This window comes from Delphinus delphis, chromosome 2 (genome assembly GCF_949987515.2).
Source record: "Delphinus delphis chromosome 2, mDelDel1.2, whole genome shotgun sequence".
Lineage (NCBI taxonomy): Eukaryota > Metazoa > Chordata > Mammalia > Artiodactyla > Delphinidae > Delphinus > Delphinus delphis.
The window spans coordinates 166,800,694-166,826,880 of NC_082684.1; the positions used below are offsets into that span (position 1 = coordinate 166,800,694).

Genomic DNA, 26,187 nt, shown 5'->3' on the forward strand with positions numbered 1-26,187 from the left:
TAGATGATCTACCACTTCTTGGGTTTCAAGAAAAATTCTTTTAGGAGTTGAGGGGTCTCTTCTTCCCTTCCTGATGTGAGTTGAGCTCACCTCCTGGCAGGATGACTTTTCTTTGTCCTTTACAGCCTTCCGAATCTTTCTTCTCCCAAGTGGCCAAAATATGTCCCCCACGCTGCCAAAGCACACAGGTGACTCAAGGTCAGAATCAGGAGCATAGGCCAGCCATTGTTCTGCACACGTTCTTCATCTAAATTAATCTAAAACCTTGCCTGAATGACCTGTAAACTGGCTCAAGTTATGGGCAGCGGCCTAACCTCTATGTTCCCCACCCCCCAAAATGATGGGGCTCCTACAGATTAAAGTATCACGCTCTCCCTACCAGCGAGTGTGTTACTTGTCCGTATCTGAAACAGCAGCACCCACGTTGCTCAGATTAGTTTCCCGTTTTGTTGTTGTTGTTTTTTTGTGTGGACACTGTGCCTCCTCTTTTCACTTTCTGGGAAATTTGCCAGTGTTTCAAGGACTGGGTAAAGAACAAAATAAATATTTGTAGGTAGTTTAAAGGGAGAATGAGTAAGTTGGATGTAACCCTGTCCCTTCCAAAGAAAAGCATTGAATCCATTCAAATATTTTAAAGTCATTAACTGGAGAGATTCAAAAGGTTGATTTTACTAGTTTGCTTTTCAGATTTGTGATCAACGTGTGTGTGTGTGTGTGTGTGTGTGTGTGTGTGTGTGTGTGTGTGTGTGTGTGTGTGTGTGTGTATGTTGGGGAGAGGAAGAAGAGTCGAGAAAGTGTAGGGAAAGGAGTACAGACTTTATAAGTCCAGCTGAAGAGATTGAAGTTGATTGCGTGAAAAGTCAGCTGCCTCTTTGTGTCTGTTAATCAAGTTCTAAACAGTTGGTGCCGGAGTGTTTACTCAAGAACCTTCAGCATATACCCTGTCTTTCTCACTGTCCTTTTAAAATGGGATTTCACTGAAATTTGGGACGTTCCGCAGTCGGCTGTTTATTTCTCTGGATATCAGCCTATTGGGAAGGCTGATTCTGTGTCTGAGATTAAAGAGACGGGAGAAGCGGCTTCCAGCAAAGGCTCCTGCCGGCGATCCTGGGAAATGTTTTCCTTCCTAGGCTGCGGAGTCGCCGCAGTTGGTGGCAGGGGCCACAGGCCGTGCGGGTCCCGGGCAGGAGAGCGCATCACCTGTTGGGGCCTACGGGAGCGCGCGGCGCGGGGCTGGCCTGGGCACAGCCCGCGTTCCTCGGGGGCCCGGCCCGCGGGCGGGCGGACAGACGGACGGACGCGGGGACGCGCGCGCGGGGGGACGCGGGAGGCCCGGCGCTGGAATGCAGTTTTCCCCGGCGAGAGAGACTTTGTACCGGAGTGGAGAGTAGTTTGGGGTGGGGTTTCGCACCGTTCCCTCCTCCCCACCCCCGGGCCCCCTTCCAGGCGCTTTCTGGGAGCTTTTTCAGAACTGCGCTCTGAAGTTTAAAGACCAGCGAAGGGCCTGGGCCGTAGGCAGGGACAATGGAAGAAAATGAAAGCCAGAAATGTGAGCCGTGCCTTCCTTACTCAGCAGACAGCAGACAGATGCAGGGTAAGTAACAGGCTCATTCAAAGATGGAGTTACGGTTCCGCGTGTCCCTCGCCGCTGGAGGCTGCTTTTTAGAACTGCAGACCGGGCGCCTGGCACAGAAAAGGCGTATTTCTTGGGGTGGTGCGTTTCCCAAACTGAGTGGAGAGCTGTGAGCTGGACTTTATCTCTGGAAGGATTTGCTTAGTTAGTAAAAGAAGTGGCGGGGTGATGTCACGTTTGTAGCCCCGTAAGCCGTCAGTACGTGCTAGATCTCTAGGCAATGACAAATATATCGCTAAAAGCAGCTTTTCATACTCACGGCTCCAGCCGTGGGAGAGAGGAGCTCTTTCTGGAAAGCTCTTTCTGGGACGGCAACACTTCCATTCATTGGTTGGGGGATTCCATGAGGCAAAGGCACGTTGGATGCAAGTTTTGTCGTATTTGAGAGTTAAATCGCAGAGTTTGGGCTGTTTTCTTTTCCAGATCGGAACAGCAGGGGAGCACTTGTCCAAGTGGGGGAGAGATGGAAAACTCGGTGAATTTTCTGTATGCTTTCATTCAAAAGTTGGGAGCTGTTAGATAATTTTCTCCGAGCAGTTTCCCTTTGTGTTTATAATAGACTTGTCTTTTCTGTAGGGAATTTCCAGAAGCCTATGTTGTTCCAAAGAAATTTTGCAGTGGGGTTGGGTTGCAGTGGAGAAAGGACTCCTTTGCTGTGCAGTGTCTGACGTCTGTGATTCCAGAGCCTACCCTGCAGTATCATACAGGCAGCATGTTCAGACACCAAACAATCGAGAAGCCCCCAGCCCCCAGCCTACCCCAGGTTCATCCGGGGGCCAGTTAGTAACGGTGTTTGCCGGGCTGCTGTGATGTGCGTGGGAGAAGCAACTGCACAGGGGGAAAGGTGTGTGTTTTTTAAAAAGGCAAAAGGGAAGTAACGAATGACTCATCCGCACCGAAAATGCAAAACTAAGCCAGATAGAAGAAAATGCAATTAGAAGAGATAGACGCACACACACTCCCACCCACCCACCAGTGAAATGCAGGAAACCTTAAGACCAGTAAATCCTGGAGAATCCCAGTCGCATAGCCATCAACTAGCCAGCTGTGTTTGTGCTTCCAAAGCACCACGCTCTCCTCAGTGGGGCTCCCTCGCCTCCCTTTCTCTCCCCATGTTGATAGACAGGATCCTCCAGCAGGAATTCAACCTCTGGGCTTCTGTTGAAATAAAAATACTCAGAATCTAGAGGGGCAACAAGAGTGGGACCGATTTAAGAAACGACTTTCAAACAACCGTAGCAATTCGAAGATACTTCACAGGCTGGAGACCGTCAGACTGAGTGTGATCACTTTCTTTCTTCATTCATTCAACGAATATTGAGCATCTGTTACTTGGGAGTTACTGTTTTAGCTGCTGGGGATCCAGCAATGACCAAAATAGACTAAAAACACTTGCCTTCATTGAATTTTTATTCTGAGGGCCAAGTTTGGGGGGAAGGGGAGTGGTGGAGCTAGACAATGAACAAATAAGGAAAAGAGATGGCATATTAGGTGGCAGGGTTACCAGATTTGGCAAAGAAAAATACAGAATGCTTAGTTAAATTTGAATTTCAGATAAACGGCAAATAATTTTTTAGTATAAGTATATCCCATGCAATATTCAGGACATACTTATGCTAAAAATTATTCGTTATTTATCTGAAATTCAAATTTAACTGGGCATCTTTTATTTTAGCTAGTAACTCTGTTAGGTGGAAATAAGGCCGTGGGGAAAAATAAGGCAGGGAAAGGGAGGATTGAGTGTGGGGAGGGGGCAGGGGGTGAACCCGTAGTAAGGTCACTGCTTAGGGAGAACGTCACTGCTGTGATATTTGAACAAACATCCGAAAGAAGGAAGAGCATTTTCAAAGAACAGAGTGGGGAAAGGACGGGAAGAAAAGAGGTTAAGAGATAATTCTAGGCCATATCAGGTAGGGCCTGTGAGAGTGTAGTAAGAACTTGGGCATCTGTTTCAAGGGAGGTGGGAGCTGCTGGCAGGTCTGAGTGGTCTCATAAAGGGTAGATCCTGGGTGCTGTACTGAGAATCACCCCAGTGGGAGTGGGGGAGGGCAGGGAGCCCAGTTGGGAGGCTTCCACAGTAAACCAGGCCCTCGCTTGGGCCAGCGGGTAGGGTAGTAGAGTATTGAGGATGAAGCCAGATTTGCCAAGGTATTGGATATGGGGGTGTACGAGAGACAGAGGAGTCAGAGATGAGTTCAAAAATTTTGGTCTGCGCCTTTGGGGAGTTGCCATTTACCTGAATGGGAAAGTGTTTGAGAGGAGTAGCTGAGAGGGTGTTTAATGGCTTGGAAGTGGGTGGAGAGCAGAAAATCTTTTGGATATGGTGGGATCGAGAGGCTTATCAGGCGTCCAAGTGGAGATGATGTTGATTGCGATTTGGATATTCATGGCTGGAATTGAGGAGAGGGGACCGGGAATTGTGAAAGATGGGCTAGGATTGGGTCCATGTGCAGAAGGAAAGGTCCCAGAGATGCGCCCCAGGGCACACCAGCATTTAGAGGTCAGGGAGGCTGGAAGGGGTGGCTGGAGAGACTGTGAAAGGGAGCTAAGAATCCCAGTTAGATTTCTAAGATCCGGTTGAGTCCTGGGTGAAAATGGTGCTGTGAAGGAGTGTGGCCTCCTCTCCAGTTCTTTGATGCGCGAGAGGCCCACGCAGGGAGACCAGGCCTCTGATACCGGCATCACCCGAGATGCCACACGCCCACTCCTATCCTTGCACACTTGATCGCATTTGGCATTGTAATGCTGGTGGCAGTGTGGTGTTCGGGGGCAGAGAACATACCTTCTTTGTCTTCACATCCCCAGCACCTAACTGAGCACCAGGCATGAGACAGCGATCAAGAAATTTGCGCTGAACAGAAGGCTAATTATACCACCCCAGGGCTTTGAGTTTATCAATCTACAATAGATAAGGATCCCTTGGGTGATCATGTAACTTGTTCAAACCGAGACAGTTTTGAGAGTGAAAGGGGGGAATGCTATAAATAATTTCGCTGGGACGACAGTTGTAACCCAGAACTGTTTGGCAAACTGGGCGCATATGGTCACCTCGAGAATAGCTCTTATAAATGAGGCTCCCAGGGCTAAATCGTCAGCTAGTGAGTAATAACAGTGTGAAAGGGTACTCGCAAGTGCACAGAGGTGCTTAGTAATTAGCGGTTGAATTTGAATCTAACGATATCACGCTTCTTTTGAAGGCCCTGGACTCCTCAGAGGGGTCCTGGGGGTTCCTGGGGATGCCTGTCCACCCACAGCAGCCCTGAGGCGACTGCTTTTGCTCTGGCCCCAAAGGTCTTGAAACCCCTGTGCAAGTGAAGTGCAGTCAGCCACCTGCTTACCTCTGCCACCCCTGATTCTCCCGTGTCTTAAGATACTAGTATTTACTGTGGTGGTAATCATTTCACAATATATAAGTGTATCAATTCAATACATTGTACACCTCAAACTCAGACAAGGTTATATGTCAATTATATCTAAATGAAGCTGGAAAAAAGAATAGTATTGGCAGCCCCACAGAATGCAAGCTCGGGGAGTCCCAGACATTTTGGTCTCTGCTCCGGTCTCCTCTAAAATTGCCCCATCGGTTTCTGTCTCTTATCCTGCTTTACTCTTCAGAGCACTTATCACTATGTGACATTTATATGCACATTATCTGTTCGTTGTCTGTCTCCCTAATTATAATGTGGATCCTCTTTGAGGGAAGGGAATTAAGTCTATCTAGATCGCCATTTCACTACACTTCCTAACTCCTTTCAGTGTTTAGAGCAGTCACTCAATAAATATTTGCAAAAAAATGAATCAATCAATTAATCAGCAAACCAACCTTTGAGACAAGAATGCTCTCCTGGGTAGGGGAGGGGCTGTTGCTATTTTGTCTAAAATCTCTTCCAGAAACCTCTTTTTTTAAATTTTGTAAGGTTTTTAGAGCCATGTACATAATGATCTGGTTTCAGCTGTAATTTCTGTGCCCGTTTGTCTCTGGTGGTGATCTTTATGATATTAACAAGAGGGCTGGCAAACTGAGGAACCCTGTGGGCCCCCAACAGAATGTGTGATAGATACGTAGGAGTCAGATAACCTGATCGCCGTAATGTCTGTGGCTTAGCATAATCAAGGTTCATTCTTTTGAACGCACTGGAATGTGGACATTCTTGGCCGAGTGGAACTGCTGGGTGGTTTACCTCCAGACCACCCCGGGGCCTAGGTTCCTTCTGTCTAGTTATGACGCCATTCCCCAGGCTCTGGGAGGCTTCTGCTGGAGCTTTTGCATTTAACCGGCCAAAGGGGAAAGAGAAAGGGCACGGAAGATTATTCAGGAGGTCAGGGGCCAGGACTACAGGTGGCCCACATCACTTCTGCCCACATTGCATTGCCCGGGATTAGAACAAGACCCCAGCTAGATGAAGGGGACTGGAAAATGCACTTGTCTTTTGTGTGCACAGGAGGATGTTATGGTTTGAATACACGGACAGACAAAATGTGGCTGCTGCCGTGGTAGATCCAGGTAGATTGTACAGCGAGTCAAAGCTGCAACTCCCCGCGATGTTCCGATGCAAGAGAGCATCCCGGCACAATTGAAAAAGCGACACCTTAGAGACAGCTGACCAGCAGCCACTAGGAAGCAGTGGGGGACTCCTTCCCTAGGAGGCCAGGGCCTGCCTAATCTGACCCAGGAATACAATGTCAGAAAAGCCATCAGCCCTGTTCCTGGCTCTCGGGTAGCAGGCAGGCGTGGGATGCCTAAATGATGCCAGGTCCGGATCCCGTTCTGCAGGTCAGCCGACCCAGCCCAGGCAACCCGAGAGGGGGCCAAGAAGCCAGTCTCGGCAGCTCCCGCGGCTTCCGCCTGCAGGATGATTTGCTGTGTGGGTGTCTACCTTTGGATGACCCATCTTCCATAATCCTCTGCCTCCCCGGCATACCTGGTACATACCTGCCCCTCCCCATGTCCCCACTTTCTACTTTTCCTTTCCAGAAGCCTCCATCCCAGCCAGGAGGCCCTTTGAAACTCAGAAGAGTCTCTCCCTGGCACTTCTGCTCTCTTGATCCCCACCCACTCCTGCTTGGGAAGGGTTGGAGGGGCCATTCTCCCCTGGAAGCTCCCAGCTGGAAACGGGCTGCCGGAGGGATGGCTCTGGGCTGGGGAGGGGTAGGGAGGGAAAACTGGAAGCCTTGTCTCCAGGCTCCAGCTTCATTATTTGTTTGACCCCGATTCCCAGAATAGCAAACAGCTCGACACACCCAGACTTAAATGTTAGCACCAAAGTGCCCTCCAGGCAAGGGTTAGCACTGTGTTTCTGTTTGCACGCCTGGGACAGCATGTCCATGTGGATGGTGAGGAATTGGTGGGACTTGAGATCTCTGACTCCGCGCTGTGGAATTGTGACTACGCGTCCTCTGCTGCTCCCCTTTGTTTGTTTCCTCCTCGGCTGAAAGATCCCATTCTCCCCAGATGACCGGAATGAGAGAGCAGTCTCCTCTCCCTCGGGCATGGGAGTCGGTGGCTTCCAAGAACTGAGTCTCATGGTGGGAGAGGCTCCAGTGACCGGGAGGCTTCGTGTGGGAACAGCGTTGGGTTGTTATGGGTGCCGTGAAAGTGGAGCAGGGGCCTGGTGGGGACCCGTGAGCAGATGGGGCCCAGAGCTGAGTGAGGGGCAGGCAGGGGAGGGAGTGGGCGCCCAGGGCAGTTAGGTGTCTGCCAGGGGCAGTGCACTGGTGCCGTTCGCTGCTGCCCTCCACCTCGCCTTAAACCTCCGTAAGCACCTGGAGACATTTTAGAAGAATCCACACGACAGAAAAAATGGAGAAGTAACCTAAGATTGACGTGACCTTCTTAGTGGGCAGTGTTAGGAAGGGTGGGGCTCGGAGGGTCGCAGAGTTGGGGGCTGCTCAAAAGTGGATGTTGACAGATGGACTCTGAACTCCCAGCTCTGCCCCTCCCCGCTCCTTTCCCAATTTATCTCAAAGAACGTGCAAAACTCTTTTCAGTCTCCAAGGGATTGCTGTTCTGGCGGTTTCGACCCCTTCTGAGGATCCTGAGATGAAACAGAATGGTTCTTGTGAGTCTGTGTGGCAAAGCAAGGCCGAATGGAACTTTCTGCCCTTGTTGGTAGTTGAAGAACAGGAGTGTTTATCCTTATGGGTGTATGTGGATGCTTGTGTTATGTCCAGGTGAAGAAATCACCTTCCCAGCGATTCCATCCTGCTAATTAATCTAGCTATCCTGGATGACTTTTCAAATATATTATTTTCATGATGTCAGAAGTAATCAAGGGCATTTCCTGGCGGTCCAGTGGTTAGGACTCCGTGCTTCCAATGCAGGGGGCACAGGTTCAATCCCTGGTTGGGGAACTAAGATCCCACAAGCCGTGCGGTATGGTCAAAAAAAAAAAGAAAAAAAAGTAATCGTAAAAATCCACTTGGAAGTCAGCTGTGTTATATCACATATATAACAAATTTGGCTAATACAAAACTCACATGCACACACTCACTCAAGAAGATAAGGCTGAACCTCTTCAGATTGCCCACATATTTACCAACCTGAGATACGGCATTTTCTGTACCTGGCTTTATCCCGTAGATCCTATTACCTCTGTGTCGTTAGAGAAGAAACCACAAATAAGGTAGCCATCGCGTGAGCCCATATAACGAGAAGGTAAACTAAGTGAATGGAATTATAGTTAATCTCCCAATATCTTTTTTTTTTTCCAACCCAAAGGTCTTTATTGGATGCTTACTAATGATTAGCACGGGCTGGGTGCTGAGGGAAATTCCAAAGAAACACGTGCATGAAAGCTCATAATACACAGTCGCGTTCCCTTCTCACAATTTTCTTATTGATCCTGCAGTATCGATAGCACAGGTAATGTTATCGCACTCTCCATTTTGTAGGTAGGACATCAAGACAGACAGACACCAGACGGCTTGGCTAAAACCACATGTAGAGTTGGCAGTGGAGCAGGGCCTAGTGCTCAGGGCTTCTGTGTGATTCCTACCGCCATCCCCTTCCCTGTTGAAAAAATACTTCACTCAATAATTGCGTAACATGAGGTGCTCCCATGTTCAAGGTGATTTTCAGTGGAAGACTCTTCTTCTCATCATTTGAAGAAAAAGGGAACCATTTCCACCCATGCTTCCAGATTTCAATTCCATTATTTCAGGAGTGATTTGAGCCTCCCTGGTTTCATACTGAGTCCCAGAGCCTTTTTATTTATTTGTTTTTTTCAATGTCTTTTAATCCAATAGTTCTGTCTTCTCCCCCTTCTAAACGTACTGCTGAAACTAATGAAAAGGAGAATGAACTAATTGGGCTATTTTTTTTTCCTTCCCTTTCCTCATCAGTATCTGATGGAGATGCTGTAATTAGCCACGTAATGAGAAGTGAAGGGTAAACGAGAAGAATTATTCCCAGAACACACATCTAGGGGTGAAAAACTGGAGCAGGACAAAGAGCCAGAGATTACAGTATTTTCTGTGCCTAAGCAAGGCTGTTGTACCTACAGTTCTAGACACGAGCATTTCTAGGTAAAGAAGAGGGAAACTGTATTGATGTCATTGCCTCTGGAGGAGCTAGTTTACGTGTAAACTCTGGACACGTGTTGGTTTATATCACTGGTGTCAAGATTTAGTTCTCTGAGACTCTATCCTAAAACTCTTAAATATTGGGTGTATTTTCTGTACTTAATTTTTTAAGATAATTGGCAAATACACTCTTAAATTGGAAACTTATTTTTTTAAAAAAATTTAGAGTATATTTATAATAAAAAATTTTTAAAAATTAAAAAAATGGGACTTCCTTGGCAGTCCAGTGGTTAAGACCCCGTGCTTCAAAGGCAGGGGGCGCGAGTTCAGTCCCTGGTCGGGGACCTGGAATCCCACATGCGTGGCGCAGCACAGCCAAAAAATAATTTAAAAATTAACAAATAGAGAGTATTTAAAAGATTTAAATTTGCATATCTAATAGCAGTTCAACCATGCTTATTTTATTAATGAAGACAGTGAGGCTGAGAGAGGTCCCATCGTTTGTCCTGAGTCTAGGATTAAAGGCAGGACTCCTGAGACCCAGCCCTGTGCTTTTCCAGGGAATGCAGTGGACGAGAATACCTTACTCTGCCTGCGTCTGCGTTACTGTATATGAGCTGCTCTCCATGAAGAGAACTTGCAAGCTTCTCAAGTACTTCAGAATGCTTATTACTTTCTCTTCCTATTCTGTTTTTTGTTCTGTTTTGTTTTGGTGTTTTTTTTTTTAAGAAGTAACTCCTGGGACTTCCCTGGTGGCGCAGTGGTTAAGAATCCGCCTGCCATTGTAGGGAACATGGGTTCGAGCCCTGGTCCAGGAAGATCCCACATGCCGTGGAGCAACTAGGCCTGTGCGCCACAACTACTGAGCCTGTGCTCTAGAGCCTGTGAGCCACAGCTACTGAGCCTGTGTGCCACAACTACTGAAGCCCACATGCCTAGAGCCTGTGCTCCGCAACAAGAGAAGCCACCGCAATGAAAAGCCTGCGCACTGCAACGAAGAGTAGCCCCCACTCGCCGCAACTACAGAAAGCCCGCATGCAGCAACGAAGACCCAACGCAGCCAAAAATAAATAAATAAAAAGTAAATAAATTCATTTAAAAAAAAGGAAGTAACTCCTCTTTCTCAGTTAACTGGAATAGTCAAACCTGACACTCCATTTGCCATCCATTGAGAGTGAGTGGGGATTCGCTATGCGTGGTCGTTGCCAGCCTCAGTTGCTCAGTTCTAAGTAGGAATCACTTGTTCCTACCTGGCCAGCTCAGAGGCCAGGTGTCTGGGTCAGGACCTTCAAAATGCACCATCTCTCTTCCCTTTTCATTGAGTATTTCAGATAAAGTCTGTTTCAAGTAAAACGTGTCTAAGCCTTTACATCCCCTCGATTATTACCTGTAATAATTATTCTTTGGCTTGCTTGGTTTGTGATAACAGGGAGAAATTGAATTTTCAAGTGGTTCACGTGTCCATGATTATAACGGCTATTTTTGGTCTTGGAGATAAAACAGATGTTTCAGAAACCACCTTCAGATTATAAAAATATACAAAATCCTGTTACCAGGATGAAACTGTGTTTAAAAATAAAGAAATAATCAGAATCACGGAAGTTAACTTTTCTGTAATTACAGATGAAGGTGAAGGGTAACCCAAATTGCCTGCAAACTAGTCCGACCAGGGGTTCTCGTTTTGAATAACCTCAGGGAAAGAGTCAGAAATTGTAGAGTTTTTGCTGCAACATCTTGATTTCTAAAGTGCAGTTCTGCATATTTCTTTCGATTGTTGATTTGCTCCCCTTCTTGCCACACACACACACATACACACACACACACGCATGCACAAATGTGCTAAGTTGCATTCATGTTTTAACAGCTGCTCCAAATGCTCTTGGTGCTCTGTAGATGAGATTTCTAGTGTGAAATCATTAATTGTGAGCTGTATCTTTTTTGTTTTTCAGAGCAAGGAAAGAGCAATTTGCAGGTAGCATCCTTAGAAGATGCAGAATGTCGCAGAACCAAGGAACGCCTTTCTAATGGAAATAGTCGCGTTTCAGCTTCCAAATCTTCCCGAAACATCCCAAGGAGACACACTCTAGGTGGACCTCGAAGTTCCAAAGAAATACTGGGAATGCAAACATCAGAGATGGATCGTAAGAGAGAAGCTTTCCTAGAACATCTGAAGCAGAAATACCCCCATCATGCCACAGCCATCATGGGCCACCAAGAGAGGCTGAGAGACCAGGTACAGATATATGCTGCCGTTTCACTCTGCGGAGCTCATTCTTTTTTTTGTTTGTTTCTTCTTCTTCTTCCACTTTTATTGAGATATAATTGGTCTGTGGCACTGTACATTTCAAGTATACAGCATAATGATTTGACTTACATTCATCACGAAATGATTATCACAGAAAATTGAGTGAACATCTATCATCTCATTTAGATACAAAATGAAAGAAATAGAAAAACAATTTTTTTCCTTGTGATGAGAACTCTTAGGGTTACTCTCTAAACAGCTTTCATATATAACCTACGACAGTATTATTACATTTATCGTGTTTACTTTACATCCCGAGTACTTATTTATTTTATGACTGGAAGTGTGTACCTTTTGACCACCTTCATCCGATTCCCCCTCCCCGTGCAAAGCTCATTCTTCAATGAACATGAGGGAAAGTAAAGACCTTCAGTTTAAAGGGGAAACAAATAGTTGAGTGGGTTGTGCCCACTGTTGCGTTGTCCCAGATCTCTTTGGGGGGTTATGGGAAGGAGGCAGATTGGTTTGACCTGACGGCTTAGCCCTTTTTATCAGCAACAGTCAGAGAACCGGAGGTGAGAGAAGAGAGACCCGGAGAATATGCAGTTCCCCTAAAAGAGCATCCCACCTTCAGCCACAAATACATGTAAAGTGCAGGCAACGCACGGGTATCACTTGACTGAGTAAAGCACGGGACCAACTAATGTGAACCCCGATAGCACTGAGTGCTGGGCACAGTGAATGAATGAATACATGCATACGTACGTACATAGATTTTTCAGGCTAAAACAGAGCATGCAAAGGGGTAGACTTGTGATGAACCCCTTTTCCTTAAAAAGCTGACATTAGGGCTTTGTTTTCTGCTCTTTTCTCTTTTCTAATCGGAGATGTTTTCCTTTTGCGCGCTTGGCTTTCTGCTGTCATCAGCTACCTGTTTTCTCAGGTTATCTTGACAACCATACAGATACCACCACCCGACTGTGGCTCGGGATGCTTTTGTTTCTTGGCTGTGTGTATAGTTCCTTGTTAGCAGACAGCGTGGGTTTGGGGTTACAGGAGATGGGGGGGCCACCCTCCTCTGTACCCCTCAGAGATAGGCGTCTCCATCTGCGGATGGAGACCATGGTAACGGAAGCAGAGCACACTTAGCCATAGGACTGGTTGGGACAAGGGCAGGCTGTTATTGATTTCGACACTAATCGAAATTAGTAGAGAGACAGGTAGAGAGACAAGCTCTGTGTCTTAAGTCTGCTCTCTCGCCAGTTAGTTACAAAAGCGATGTCTAACTCGCCTTTTGATCGTCCGTGGAAACGGAGATTGGCACCAGCCTGAGTAATTTAAATCTATACTTTATCCGCAATCTCCTGTGCCCCTTGCCCCTTTAAATGGAAGCTTCTCTTCTATGAAATCTTCATCAGAGTGCCTAAAAATGTGAAATATGCCTCATGAACTGTATGTTGAAAAGTTCACATTCCCAAGAGGCAGTAGGCCCAGAAGAAGAGAAACAAAAGAAGAATCCGGGTTGATGTAGTAGAGATGAGCAGATTAATTCTTCAGTAAATAAGAAAAGGATGGCCATCTTCACTTCAAGCATATATAGAAAATACCCCTATTTTCTTTTATTTCTATTTATTTATTTTTTAAATTTATCTCCCCATCCCAGTTTGATTGAGATATAGTTGACATATAACAAAAATCCCTCTATTTTCTATTGATAGTTGGACACTATCCATTTAATTAATGGAGTTTGTGCCTCTCTCTGTGTCATAATATATGAGGCATCATACTTTATCCAGTGCTCTTCAGATCGAGGAAACTCAGGACAGTTACGATTATACAATTTGGTAAAGAAAAGTTGGAATTTGAATCCAGTTAAATCTAAATCCTTGTTTATTCCACTGTTCTATTAGTTGAAAATCATTGCGTATAGAGTAGATAGTATGGTCTGTGTATGAGGTATAAGGGACATGGTGTGTGTGTGTGTGTGTGTGTGTGAGAGAGAGAGAGAGAGAGAGAGAGAGAAAGATAGAGAGAGAAAGAGGCTATAGGGACAGCGATCTGGGTGAAGGAGGCTAGAGAGTTGATTTGTGTTGAGTGAGGAAGGCAAATGTATATTTTTGAAGTTAAAATGTATTATTTTGCAGAGAAATATAGAAATTAGTCTGTCAAAAATGTTAACTTTTCCATTTAAAAAATTTTTCAATTGCTGTAACTGTTATTATTTGTGATGTCATAATTGTTGCTACTACCATGATGATGATGGCTTTGGATAAAGTTATTATATGGGGAGCCTAAAAATAACCAGAAGGTTGTAAAGGGCGATGGTGTCAAAAGACAGAGAGTAATGAATGTGGCTGAGTGGCCTCAAGCTCCAATCTCCTGTCACTTGCATCTCCGCCATAATGTAGTCTGGCCACGGCTGGTCAGCTGCCCCTTCGTTGGGTAATTTGAGATGAATTCTTGTGTATTTCAAGCTGACTATCCAAAAGGGGAAAGGTTGTGATGCGTGGATCTGTGTGTACGTTTTTCCTTCTGCTGCTGTGTTGCAAAGGAACCTTAATCAGCACTGTAAACATGAGAGATAAGCTTAGGTGAGGACTTAGGAAATTCCTATAGACAGCACTTCACCTTCTGTCTTTTTCATTCTTTTTCTCCTACCGCCCATTTCATCTTTCCTGTCCTCTTCTCCACAACACGCTTTGCTCCTCCCTGGCCTTCTGACAATGGATGACTCCAGGCTTCCTTTACAGGAAGATCACGTGACCCGCCGTAAGGAGGAATGCACATATCACAGGTCTGATGCACTTTCCAGATAGGGAGTTTCTAAACACCGCAGACTCTTCTGGTGGCTGTTTTCTTGGTTGCTTCCCAGAAAAGTGGCCTTAGTGAGAAGAGCACCAGTGAGAGAAGTCAAGGATAACGTGACAAAAATGCTGTATCCAGTTACTATACATGAAATATCTTGGTGCTGAGGGAATCCAGGTTCTAATTCCTTGGTATCAAACATCAGGAGAATCAGAGCACGCCTTATGTTTTGAAATATGAATTCAAACACTTGGAAGATTCCTGGTTGAAAACTTATACTGGAGACTTTGAAAATAAGTCAGTCAAGAATTTTCTTCTGTCTAAATTATTGAAAAGCACAAAGGTTTCCTTTACTCTCTTCTACTATCTTTAAAAAATGCAGGTGACAGTATTGCGGAATAGGGCTTATCTGCATAATAGTAGACGGGATCTTTATTGACTCCCCAGCAGACTCCTGTGAGGCAGGCAGGCTGTGAAGCTGCATCATCTGGCAGCGGAAAGGCTTGGCTCTGGGGTCAGGCAGGACTGGGTTGGAATCCAGTCTCCACCATATGCTCGTTGCATGATTTGGAGCTAATGACTTAATCTTTCTGTTTCAGTTACCTCATTTGTCAAGGGAAGATAATACCTATATCACAGAGTATTGAGAAAGAGAATGATGGATTCTCTTCCTGTTTCAGTGGCAGCTCTTAGCATGACAGTATTCTGATTTGTGATGTCCAGAAGGAGAGCCTCGGAGGCTCTTATTTTCAAATTAGTGTTTAAAGTCATTTCACTTTTTTATCAACACATATTTGGGTACCTGAAGGAGTTAATTTTTACCATTATCAGAGCACAATTTTGTTATAGTTCTGAAATTCGCTTGTATTTTTCCTTCATTAAAAGCTTCCAGTTTGGATTTCTTTCACTTATTCATCCCATATATATTTATTTGGCACCTACCATGGAAAACGCACTGTGAGAAATACAGACAAAGAGACATGGCCCCTGCCTTCAAGTCAGTAAAAGAAATGAGGCATTCACATGCAGAGACTAATCTTTCCAGATCCAGCCTAAATGTCACACCTGCTGAGCTGGTCATAGCATCTTGCAGTACCTGTATCGTAGCATCTAATCGTGCCTTTATTGTGCTTTTACTTATGTTTCTTCTCTCATCTAAAATATGCTTTTGGAGCAAGACCTTTGTCTGAATCACCTTTGTAAAGTCAGCATTTATGGGAGCACACAACCGAAATTAGGCATGATTAATTTTTGTTGAATGAATAAATGAATGAGTGAATATTTCTAATACAATTAGAATGTGACAGGTACCATTTGTTTGGTCCAGATAGCGGTGGGGAATCCAGGGGTAAAGAGATTGATGACAGTTTGGTCAGTCAGAAGGGACTGAGGCTAAGAAGCTAAGGAAGGCTAAACAATTTCCCTCAAGTCAAGAAACCAGCAGGTCAGCCAGGGTCTGAATTTCCCAAGTCTGTGGTCTCTCCATTTGTTTTTGACCTTGGTGTTTGCTTCCTCTGCCTTTCATTTTTATAAAGTTTTGATAACAAATTATGTAGCTCACAGTGGGTCAGGCAATAGAGACATTCATTCCATTGCCATTTCTTTAAAAAGAGAAATCTTATTCAATTCCCGAGCATATGAGATAACCATAGAAAATAGATTCCAGTATATATTTTGCCTTGACAGAAAGTTACTTTTTTGAAATAGCTCTGAGTTCAGAAAGGTCTGTAGTTCAGCCATCTCTCTCGGTCATCGTCACTGTGTCACTCTACAGTTTGGAAGTGCTCTTCTTTCATGTCTTTTCTAGTGAAGAAACAGATGTCCAACTGGCCTCTCTCCTACAGAAGCCAGCTGTCCACTCCTAGTCTCAATAATTTTTCAGTCCTGATTCAGTCCTTATTCCTAGTTACACACAGAATTTCTATTTAACTAACTAGGTATATAGTATTCTACAGAGTATTAGTTTATGTGTATTCTTGTATCTAACGTGGTCACATCTTTGGAGGAAAGAGGAACACAGTCGGACCTCCGTATCTGCGGGTTGCACATCCTTGGATTCAACCAACCACAGGTAGAAAATATTGGGAAAGAAAAATTCCAGAAAGTTCCAAAAAGCAAAACTTGAATTTGCTGAGCTCTGGCAACTACTTCTATAGCCTTTGCATTATACTTAGAACTATTTATATAACATTCTACTGTATTAGGTATTATGTGACCTAGATGAGTCATAGTATATGGGAGGGTGTACACAGGTTATATGCTAACACTATGCCATTTTGTGAAAGGGACTTGAGCATCTTTGGATTTTGTTATCCGAAGTGGGTACTGGATCCAATCCCCCGTGGCTCCCAGGGACCACTGTACATTTTAACTTAAAAGTCTAATGTGTTCTTCCATTTAGTACAAAGAGTGAGAGAGCTATAAAGGTTATTTTCCTTTAACGTGAACATTGTGGAGGGTTAAAATAAGGAGATAAGCACATGAACAATGACAGTATCTGAAATGGGGTCCATAAGTCCAGGAGGCATTTTGTCCGACCTGTTGCTGTCTCTGAGGGCCCCTCAGGTCTCCCTAGCGTCTCTCTTGTGTGTCCATGTGGAAATGACACTAGAGCTGTTTTCTCAGTGCCTGGCGAGTTGGGCACCACTTCCGCTGTCTACTGTATGTAGTCCAGCATATCTGGAGCCTGCATGTAATTATGCTGCCAACTGTGGAAGTGAAGAGAAGGAAGATATCTATCAGTCTGTTTAGTCAGAACCATCTCAAGTTCTAGTTCATGCTAGTCTTTTAAACAGCCTCTGAAGAACTTTATCCATTAGTGAAGAGCTGTACTATGGAACTTGGAACTAGAGTTTCAAGTTCAAGCTCAACATTATCCCTTCCTCCAGTATGGAAGACAGTATGGAGTTTCCTTAAAAAACTGAAAATAGAGCTACCATATGATCTAGCAATCCCACTCCTGGGCATACATAGGAAAAGACAAAAACTCTAATGTGAAAAGATAAATGCACCCCAATGTTCATAGCAGCACTATTTACAATAGCTAAGGCATGGAAACAACCAGAGTGGCCATCAACAGTCAGTTGGTTTAAGATGTGGTATATATATGCAATGGAATATTACTCAGCCATAAAGAAGAATGAAATAATGCCATCTGCAGCAATATGGATGGACCTAGAGATTATCATACTAAGTGAAGTAAGTCAGAGAGAGAAAGGCAAATATCATGTGATATCACTTATATGTGGAATCTAAAAAATAATACAAATGAATCTGTATACAAAACAGAAACAGACTTACAGACGTAGAAAACAAACTTTTGTTTACCAGAGGAGAAAGGGAGGAGAGGAGGGATAAGTTAGGAGTATGGGATTAACAGATACAAGCTACTGTACGTAAAATAGATAAGCAACAAGGATTTACTGTATAGCACAGGGAACTATATTCAATATCTTGTAATAACCTATAATGGAAAAGAATCTGAAAAAACATATATATATAACTGAATCACTTTGCTGTACACCGGATACTAACACAATATTGTAAATCAACTCTACATCAGTTAAAAAATAAACATCCATTCCTTTGACTGACATCTCCTTTTCAGATGGTATATAACTGATTTTGTCAAGAATCATGAAAATCACACAGTTAAAGACAGAAGACAAGAGAAGTCTTAACTGCATTTGAATCAGAAGAGCAGGTATTAAGAAATGAGCACTGTTGGGGCTTCCCTGGTGGCGCAGTGGTTGAGAGTCCGCCTGCCGATGCAGGGGACACGGGTTCGTGCCCCGGTCCGGGAGGATCCCACATGCCGCGGAGCGTCTGGGCCCGTGAGCCATGGCCGCTGAGCCTGCGCGTCCAGAGCCTGTGCTCCACAATGGGAGAGGCCACAACAGTGAGAAGCCCGTGTACCGCAGGAAAAAAAAAAAAAAAGAAGTGAGCACCATTTCCAGGTGGTAGAATGAAGGCATTCTTACTCCTGTTCCTTAGTAACTCACTGAGAACAATCAAGAGTATCAACAATGGAAAGAAAGAGGGGGTAAAAAAAAACCCCAAAAAACCTCCATCTTGGAAAAAACAAGGAAATTATAAGGATCTATGGAATGTTTCTGTGAAGTATACACAGAATGCAGAAAGTGAAATAGTTTTTAAAAAGGAAAGTGTTCTACCAACAATTTATATGATCTTGACCTTACCTTCAGTAGAGGAAGCTTTCTGGGTGAAAAGCCAAGTTCATAGATGAGAGGAGGCAGTGTTACCAGATCAAAATACTGCCAGTCGCAGAGAGCCTGTGATTTCAAGGGCTGTGCTGTGTGCCTCCCAGACGAAGAATGAGGGTAACACGATTTTAGGGCAAAGCAAGTAACATATTATTGTGGGGAAGGCGTTTGATGTCACAAATCACAGACGATGGTGCAGGTTACCTCTGCTGACTTCTCTCCCTTGCATGCTAGCTTTCGGTAGCTGGCTGGCCCCATTCAAATGGGAGTTAGAAAGAGAAAGGAGCCAAGAGGAGAGGTATATCTTACAACTGACGTGTTAATCAGGATGGTCTTGATTATGCTGCATAACAAGTAAACCCGGTAGGTTTTTTGTGGTATGACACAAGGACGTTTTATTTCTCATGCACACAAAGTCAGTTATTTGCACACCTCTCCAGAGAAGCTGTCCTTGCAGTGACTTTGTGATTCAGGCTATATCCATGGTGTGGTGATGCCATCTTAACACATGGATTCCAAGTCACCGTGACAGGGAAAGAGGGAGCCAGTGGTTCCGCACAGACTCTTAAATATGTTGGCCCAGAAGTGGCACCTGTCACTTCCCTTCACCACAGCATCTTGGTTCTGGCACCTACAGGGATATTCGGTTTATGCAGATTTGGGCCGTGGAATTTAGTTTAAGAAAGAAATCCTCCCCCACCCCCATTTCCTTACATTAGCTTTCCCAAATGTAATGAATGGTTTTATCTACTTTGTTGTACATAACACTTGATGCCTATCTGTACGCTAGCATCAATCACATGTATATGTAATATAAATATATTAACATAGATTTACATCTGCGTGTAATGGCACCTTTTTCATTCAAGTATAGTTGATGTACTATATATATATATATATATTTGTTTTTTGGTTTTTTTTAATACATTTATTTATTTTATTTATTTATTTTTGGCTGCATTGGGTCTTCGTTGCTGCACACGGGCTTTCTCTAGTTGCAGCCAGTGGGGGCTAACTCTTCATTGCAGTGCATGGGCTTCTCATTGTGGTGGCTTCTCTTGTTGCGGAGCACAGGCTCTAGGCGCGTGGGCTTCAGTAGTTGTGGCACGTGGGCTCTAGAGTGCAGGCTCAGTAGTTGTGGCGCACGGGCCCAGTTGCTCCGCGGCATGTGGGATCTTCCCACACCAGGGATTGAACCCGTGTCCCCTGCATTGGCAGGCGGATTCTTAACCACTGCGCCACCGGGGAAGTCCCCTATATATATATTTTTGGCCACACTGCATGGCTTTCGGAATCTTAGTTCCCTAACCCAGGGATCCAACCTGTGCCCCCTGCAGTGGAAGCATGGAGTCCTAACCACTGGACTGCCAGGGAAGTCCCGATGTACAGTATTATATGTTACAGGTGTACAAGATAGTGAGTCACAATTTTTAAAGGCTATACTCCATTTATAGTTATTATAAAATATTATATTCCCTGTGTTGTACAGTATATCCTCGTAGCTTTTTTTATCCATAATGGTTTGTCTCTCTTAATCCCCATGTAATGACATCTTTAGACTTATTTTTGATGGATTTAATTATGTGACAGCAGAACTTCCATCACAGTGGATCGCGCCTCATGCCATGGATTTCAGACTCTCGGTTTATACCTTGGGGATAGATGTAGTCCCTCTGTCATGTATGAAAAGCTCCAAATTAATCACATTTTTGTCTATCCCGTTTGTCTTAACCCTGATCAACCCAGATATGTGAAGTGTTCAAAATTCACAAATATGCACTGATATTCATGGATCAATGTGTCAGCAAAGCCTGGAAAGGAAGGCTAATGGGAACTAAAGATACACTAAGACCATAGATGTAGTGGAGGGCTTGGGATCTGGTAAAAGGCTAACATTGTAGGGGGATAGGTTTTATACAATTATACATATTTTGTAAATAAATTAATAAACAACTGAAAAGCTTATAAGTTATAGTAAAGGAGATAGACCCCCAGCTAAGAATTTCCTCTTTAGAGCTATTACTTTATCCTAATCCAAAGTGGAAGATGACGGTAGAATAGCCATGTTTAGCATCAGAAACATATTTAGCTGTTTAAACTAATGACTGAATTGGGGTTTACAGACCAATTTCTTGCCTAAATCTTAAGCGAAAAGGAAACAGCTTCTTGGCAGTTAAGAAATCTAATACAGTGTATGCAGAGCAAATAATAATACCAAGTCACAACAGGAAGAGGGAAGAAGCACCCTTACACAGACTGCCGTGCACATAGAGAATCTTAGTTCAACGTTTTCTTTAGCACTGTTTTCTCAGCTGTTATTTATCGTGGTGGAAAAGTGGAGAAGACCTACAAGGACTACGTATTATCGGCAGCCGCCAAAACTGTGACACTGTTGCTCTTTACACATATAAGTATAGTCCATCCTCCCCCAAACCCAGTGGGGTAGACACTATTTATTATGAACTTTACTTAACAGAATGGCACAGAGCAGTTAGATCTTGCCCAAAGTGACACAGCAGGTAGGTAGCAGCACCAGGACTTAGTCTTATTACCTGGGTTTGGGAGCCTTGCTCTTACCCTCCAGATTATCCCATCTTTCTGATCAGTGACAGAATCCAAAAATACTCCAAAACATTGAAGAAATAAGGAAGGACTGGAATGGGAGAGCAGCTTGCCCAGCATCAATATGTAAGAAATTTAGTGGTGATCCCAGAATGGCTGAAGTACCAGCCTCCTGATTAGCTCAGCCTTTAATCAGTTTGGGGATGAAAAGGAATTTGGCACAAGAGAAGCAATGGCATCAATCGTGGTGTGTATCTGAGAAAGGCAAAAATTGAGAAAATGTTTCTACTGCCAGAGCAGTGCCTCCAGAGGAAAGGAGCACATGTCATAACGGGATGACACAGTGTATTTGGAGAATGTATATTAGTGTATGTGTGAGTATGTATTTAATGAACTACCAAAGGCTTGTGAATAAAGAATATGATAGGACTGAAAGAATCAGTATAAAAAAATTTCTTGTTCTCAGAAATTTCAAATACTATTAGATACGTCAAAGGGAAACAATAGTCATCTAAAGTTGGATGTGATGGAAAACAACAGTAAAAAAAAACAAGCAGAAAGAGCATTATGATACTTAACAGATGATGCTACTCAAGGAATCAGATGAAAGAGCTGCCCTGGAGATATTTCCCAGAAGACTGATAGTTTGCACTGTGGCTTAGAGGGTGGGGGAGGTGTATTTCAGCAGATTTGGAATATTACGTAGTACGATGTGTGGTGGGGACTCAGTAAAAAAAAGACTAAATTCAGGGGGGTGTAGTTTTTACTTGTAAACTTGACATCGAGTTTACATTACTCATACAGGATACAGAAAAAGAGAGAAAGAATACTGAATGGGGATCATTCATAGCGCATGGCTTTTGATCCATGTTTAATTGGGTACCACCAACCCCCGCGTTAGCTTTCATTTTAATTAGTGTTGAGGAAGAGCAGGAGAACACATTCTGAGAGCAGTGCTATATTAAGAAGGGCTCTGCAAAAAAAAAAAAAAAAAAAAAAGAATCAAAATAAGATTCGACTGGAAAATCTGCTGAAGGGTGCCTGGGAGTAGGTGGGAAAGTTGGGGGAAGTCAAAAACCCAAGTAGAGCTGCGCCGTGGCAGGAGACACCTGGAAAGTGATCATCAGTAAAACCTAGAGAAAATTGCCACCGAATTAGATGGAAATTTTGGTATTGAGGAATCCAGAAAAGACCGGCGGGATGCAGTCCACACATTGATGCAGAAGTTATATTGCAAACGTCTGAATTGTCCTAACTCTCCTCACTCATCAAGCTCACTTCTTCGCCATTGTTCATCCTTCCCCCTGCAGTGTTTTCTTGGATTAATTCAGTCAAATGGTTACTTATCATGGTCCTACACTATGACCTTGGCATTGGGCAGTATATAGAAAATACAAAACACAATACCTGCCCTGCCAAGTGTACATCGCTTTAGCGGAAAGAGTACCAACTTTTGGATCCAGTATGAGTGAGTTGATATATGCTGAGATACTCAGCCGTGTGATTGCAGGCCAGTCAGACCATTTCCCTGAGGCTTTTTCTTAACCATAGAAATGAGATAATAGCGTTGGGGTGCTGATTACATGAGATAATATATCTCTACTGTAACAGGTGTTGAATGCATGTCAAAACTCTTCTCATCAAGGAGAGCATTCTCCTGGGGAAGTCAAGGCCAGTGCCATTAGGGCAGCACGAAACAGTGTACGTTCTCAATGGCAATGATCGAGACCAGCATTTTGTAAAAGTATGTTCTACAGAATCCTAGATCCCTGGGCTGTTAATAGCTGTTTCGGGAATGGGGAGAAAGTTTCTAATCTGGGGACATTCTTGGTTAACCAAAGTTAAATGAATTTCTACATTGCAGGGCTGGTCAGATCTTTTAATGTGCCAGAAGGCATTGTGAATCCCAGGTGGGAGATTTGGGAGCGGGTGGGTGAGGAATGAAATAGGCAGTGTTTCCCAAACCTATTTGCTGAAGAATTATTGTTGGGTGCTCTTGTTTTATGGGACACGTTAGAAAGTGGTGGAATGTTATGAGAAAGCTTGTATTCAGAGCAGTGGGAGATTTCAGAGAGGGAAGATTTCATACAGGAGATCAGAAGTCGAATGGAGTCTCATGGAATGATTGAGGGTCTTGGTGACAGGAGACTGTCCTAATTATCTATTTCCTCAATGCCCAGTATATAGTAGGTATTCAGCAAATATCTATGGCAAGGTTATTGACAGATTATGGTCTGAATGATATGATGAAGGTGTGGAGACATTCTGATGGAGGGGAGTGGCCAGGAGAGGCAGTGATGTGACAAGAATGGAGGTGGCTCCCTGGTGAGTCAATGAGTAGGCCAGTCTGAGGGAGGTGGGAGTGCCATTTGGACAAGCCGGGGGAGGTCAGTGGAGTTAAGTAAAGGGAAGTCAGATTGTACTGGACCTTGAATGTCTGGCAGAAAGCTCAGAATGGCAGACACAGGGTACCGCTATAGCCTTGAACCTGGAACTGGAATAAAAGCCAAGTTTGAAGGTTAGCTTTCCAGTGCTACACAGGAGGGACCATGTGAAAAGCCTGGGTGCTGGCTGGAAGCGGATGGAGTGTCCAGGTGGCTGTGATAAGGTCCAAGGTAGTGGCAGTAGGCATGGTGCTCAGCCGGAATAGAAGGATGATGACACATCAGATATTCGAATGAAAAAATGAGAATGGGGGCTTCCCTGGTGGCGTGGTGGTTAAGAATCTGCCTGCCAGTTCAAGGGACATGGGTTTGAGCCCTGGTCTGGGAGGATCCCACATGCCATGGAGCAACTGAGCCTGTGCACCACAACTACTGAGCCTGCACTCTAGAGCCACAACTTCTGAGCCTGTGTGCTGCAGTTACTGAAGCCCTTGTGCCTAGAGCCCACGCTCTGCAATGAGAGAAGCCACCGCAATGAGAAGCCCGTGGACCACAACGAAGTGTAACCCCCGCTCGCCACAACTAGAGAAAGTCCACGTGCAGCAACAAAGACCCAACGCAGCCAAAAATAAATAAATTTTTAAAAAAAAGAAAAGAAAAAATGAGAATGACTTGGCGACTCATTAGAGAAGGATGAAGGTACGAAGAGCTGCAGCGGTGTAGCAGAAAGGCAGGAACACCCAGGGAGGCCCCCCAAAACCTGGTTTCTTGTTCCCACTCTTCTCCCACCTGTGCCATCTCCTTGTGCAAGTCACTAAGCTGTCTGCATCCATCCATATTGTGTGACCCACTGAAGATCTAGAGGAGTGCCATTGAAGTTTACAGCCACTATCACAAGAGGAATGGGGAGAAAAGGACACCAGTGTTAACACTTGGGATCTGATGTTGGAGGTGGAATATGGGGGGGAAGATCTGGTCTGAAGCTCAGTGGAATTTTCGACACAATTCTATAGTGTCTTCCTTTTGAAAGGCTCTCAGATTTGCCCTCGCAGGGCCCTGCTTTGCGCCAGCCTCATTTTGCATTCCCATCTCGGCATCTTTGTCGTGTCTGGCCTTTTCTTTCTCCTTCCCTTGCCCTAATCTGAGGTTTTCAGACCCTGCGCAGGTGTGAAGGTGAATCGTGAAGAGTGAGTTAATGTTATGGGCTGTCAGATGGATCTTAGAACCGAGGTGTTGATTTTGACAGTAAGAGGCTTCGCTCCATCTCCTGCTTGCACCTAAGAGGTACTTAGGGGTTAATGAATGTGTGAGGACTTTGTTTCATGAGTACTTACTGAGACCACCACTGGGCCAGTCAACAGTTCTACTCGGACAGCACCAAGATGCTGAGGGGAGAGCAGGTGGTTGGTGTAATACTTTAGATAGCGATGTACCTGAGAAAGGAACGGGTGTATGCACTGTAATTATTGCGGGTGGATTCCATCTTTTGGGTCCTTCTGCCTCCCTCTATCCCTCCTTTCCCATTCCTTTGTTCCTTCTTTCTTTCCCTTTAGCTTTTAAACATTCAAGTTAGACCGGAACATTCTCATACACGAAAGAGTGCTGAATATTAAAAGTGTGAGAACCGTCGCTCTTCCAAGTCAGCCGTGTACTTGTCCCATCTCTGTGATTCTTTCTCCAGCTGCTCTGTACAACATCTGTTTTACTTCTGGTTAAGTAGCAGGCAGCTTAGCGCCCATACAGGCTTCTAGAGAACAAATGTCATTTGTGTACTCTCGGGTTTACCTGCTTTATTTGTTATTTCAAAGAATCAGTTTGGGCCACAACAGTGAGAGGCCCACATACCGGAAAAAAAAAAAAAGAATCAGTTTGCATTTATTTTTCTTTTCCATATTATTGTTTGCTATCTTGTTACTCTCAGCTTTTATTATAGTTTAGTCGCCTTTTCCTAGTTTTTTAAGTTATCATTGTCTTTTATACTGTCTTAGAATGTGTATTGAGTTCACTTATTTTTAGTATTCCTTATTTAATAATGAAGGCATTTAAGGGCAAATATTTCCTGACGCCAGCTTGGGCCATGTCCCGCAGGGGGGTATTTTTGGTTTTGTTTTTCTTTTTGTTTTTGGCTGTGCCGTGCAGCTTTCAGGATCTTAGTTCTCTGACCAGGAATTGAATCCCGGCCCTGGCAGTCAGAGTGTGGAGTCCTACCCGCTGGACCACCAGGGAATTCCCTGTCCCACAGTTTTATATGAAATATTTTCTGTTTCATTGTTTAAAGAAAGGTGAAAATTACAGTTTTGATTTTTCTCTTTTATTTAAGGATTGCCCAGGAATATTTCATTTCCAAGTAGTTGAGGTTATCATTATTTATTTATAATTTCACTGGATGTGATCAGAGAATGCAGTCTGTAAAGTTCCTACCTTTAAATTTGTTTAAGGATTTGTTAAAAAAACATTTTTTTGAAAAGTCAAATATGCAGTCAATGTAAGTGTGCCATAAATATTCACGGAAAATTACCTATTTTGTGTTTTTTATATATGCCCATGCATGCACATATATATGTCAGGTTTCTTGTTGTTGTTTTGTTTGTTTGTTTGTTTTTTAGGTTTGTTGTTTTTATCACTCATTGCTTCTCAGTCCTTATTTTGTTATTCTACTGCTATTCAGTTTTAAACAAAGTATAATAAAACCACTCACTATACTTGTACTTTTATCCTGTTTTTGCATTCTTAAGAATTTTTGCTTTATAATTTTTTAATTGGTTTATTTGTTGCAAACGAATTTGCGATGATTAGTCCTTCTTCCTAAATTAT

At 44.0% G+C, this 26,187-nt stretch overlaps 1 protein-coding gene across 17 annotated transcripts in view; it reads left to right on the forward strand.

Annotated features, from left to right (window-relative positions):
* KIAA1217 (KIAA1217 ortholog) overlaps window positions 1-26,187 on the forward strand; it is a 773,854-nt gene that overhangs the window by 444,659 nt on the left and 303,008 nt on the right. For 11 of the 17 annotated variants that reach the window (XM_060006222.1, XM_060006221.1, XM_060006223.1 and 8 more), the window contains exons 1-2: window positions 1,123-1,594; window positions 11,104-11,387. In XM_060006222.1, the coding sequence (XP_059862205.1) occupies window positions 1,525-1,594; window positions 11,104-11,387 (354 nt within the window). In that variant the 5' untranslated portion in view covers window positions 1,123-1,524. Of the gene's footprint in view, window positions 1-1,122; window positions 1,595-11,103; window positions 11,388-26,187 lie in introns of those variants that run through there. The other 6 variants (XM_060006232.1, XM_060006235.1, XM_069540491.1 and 3 more) reach the window with 2 other exon arrangements.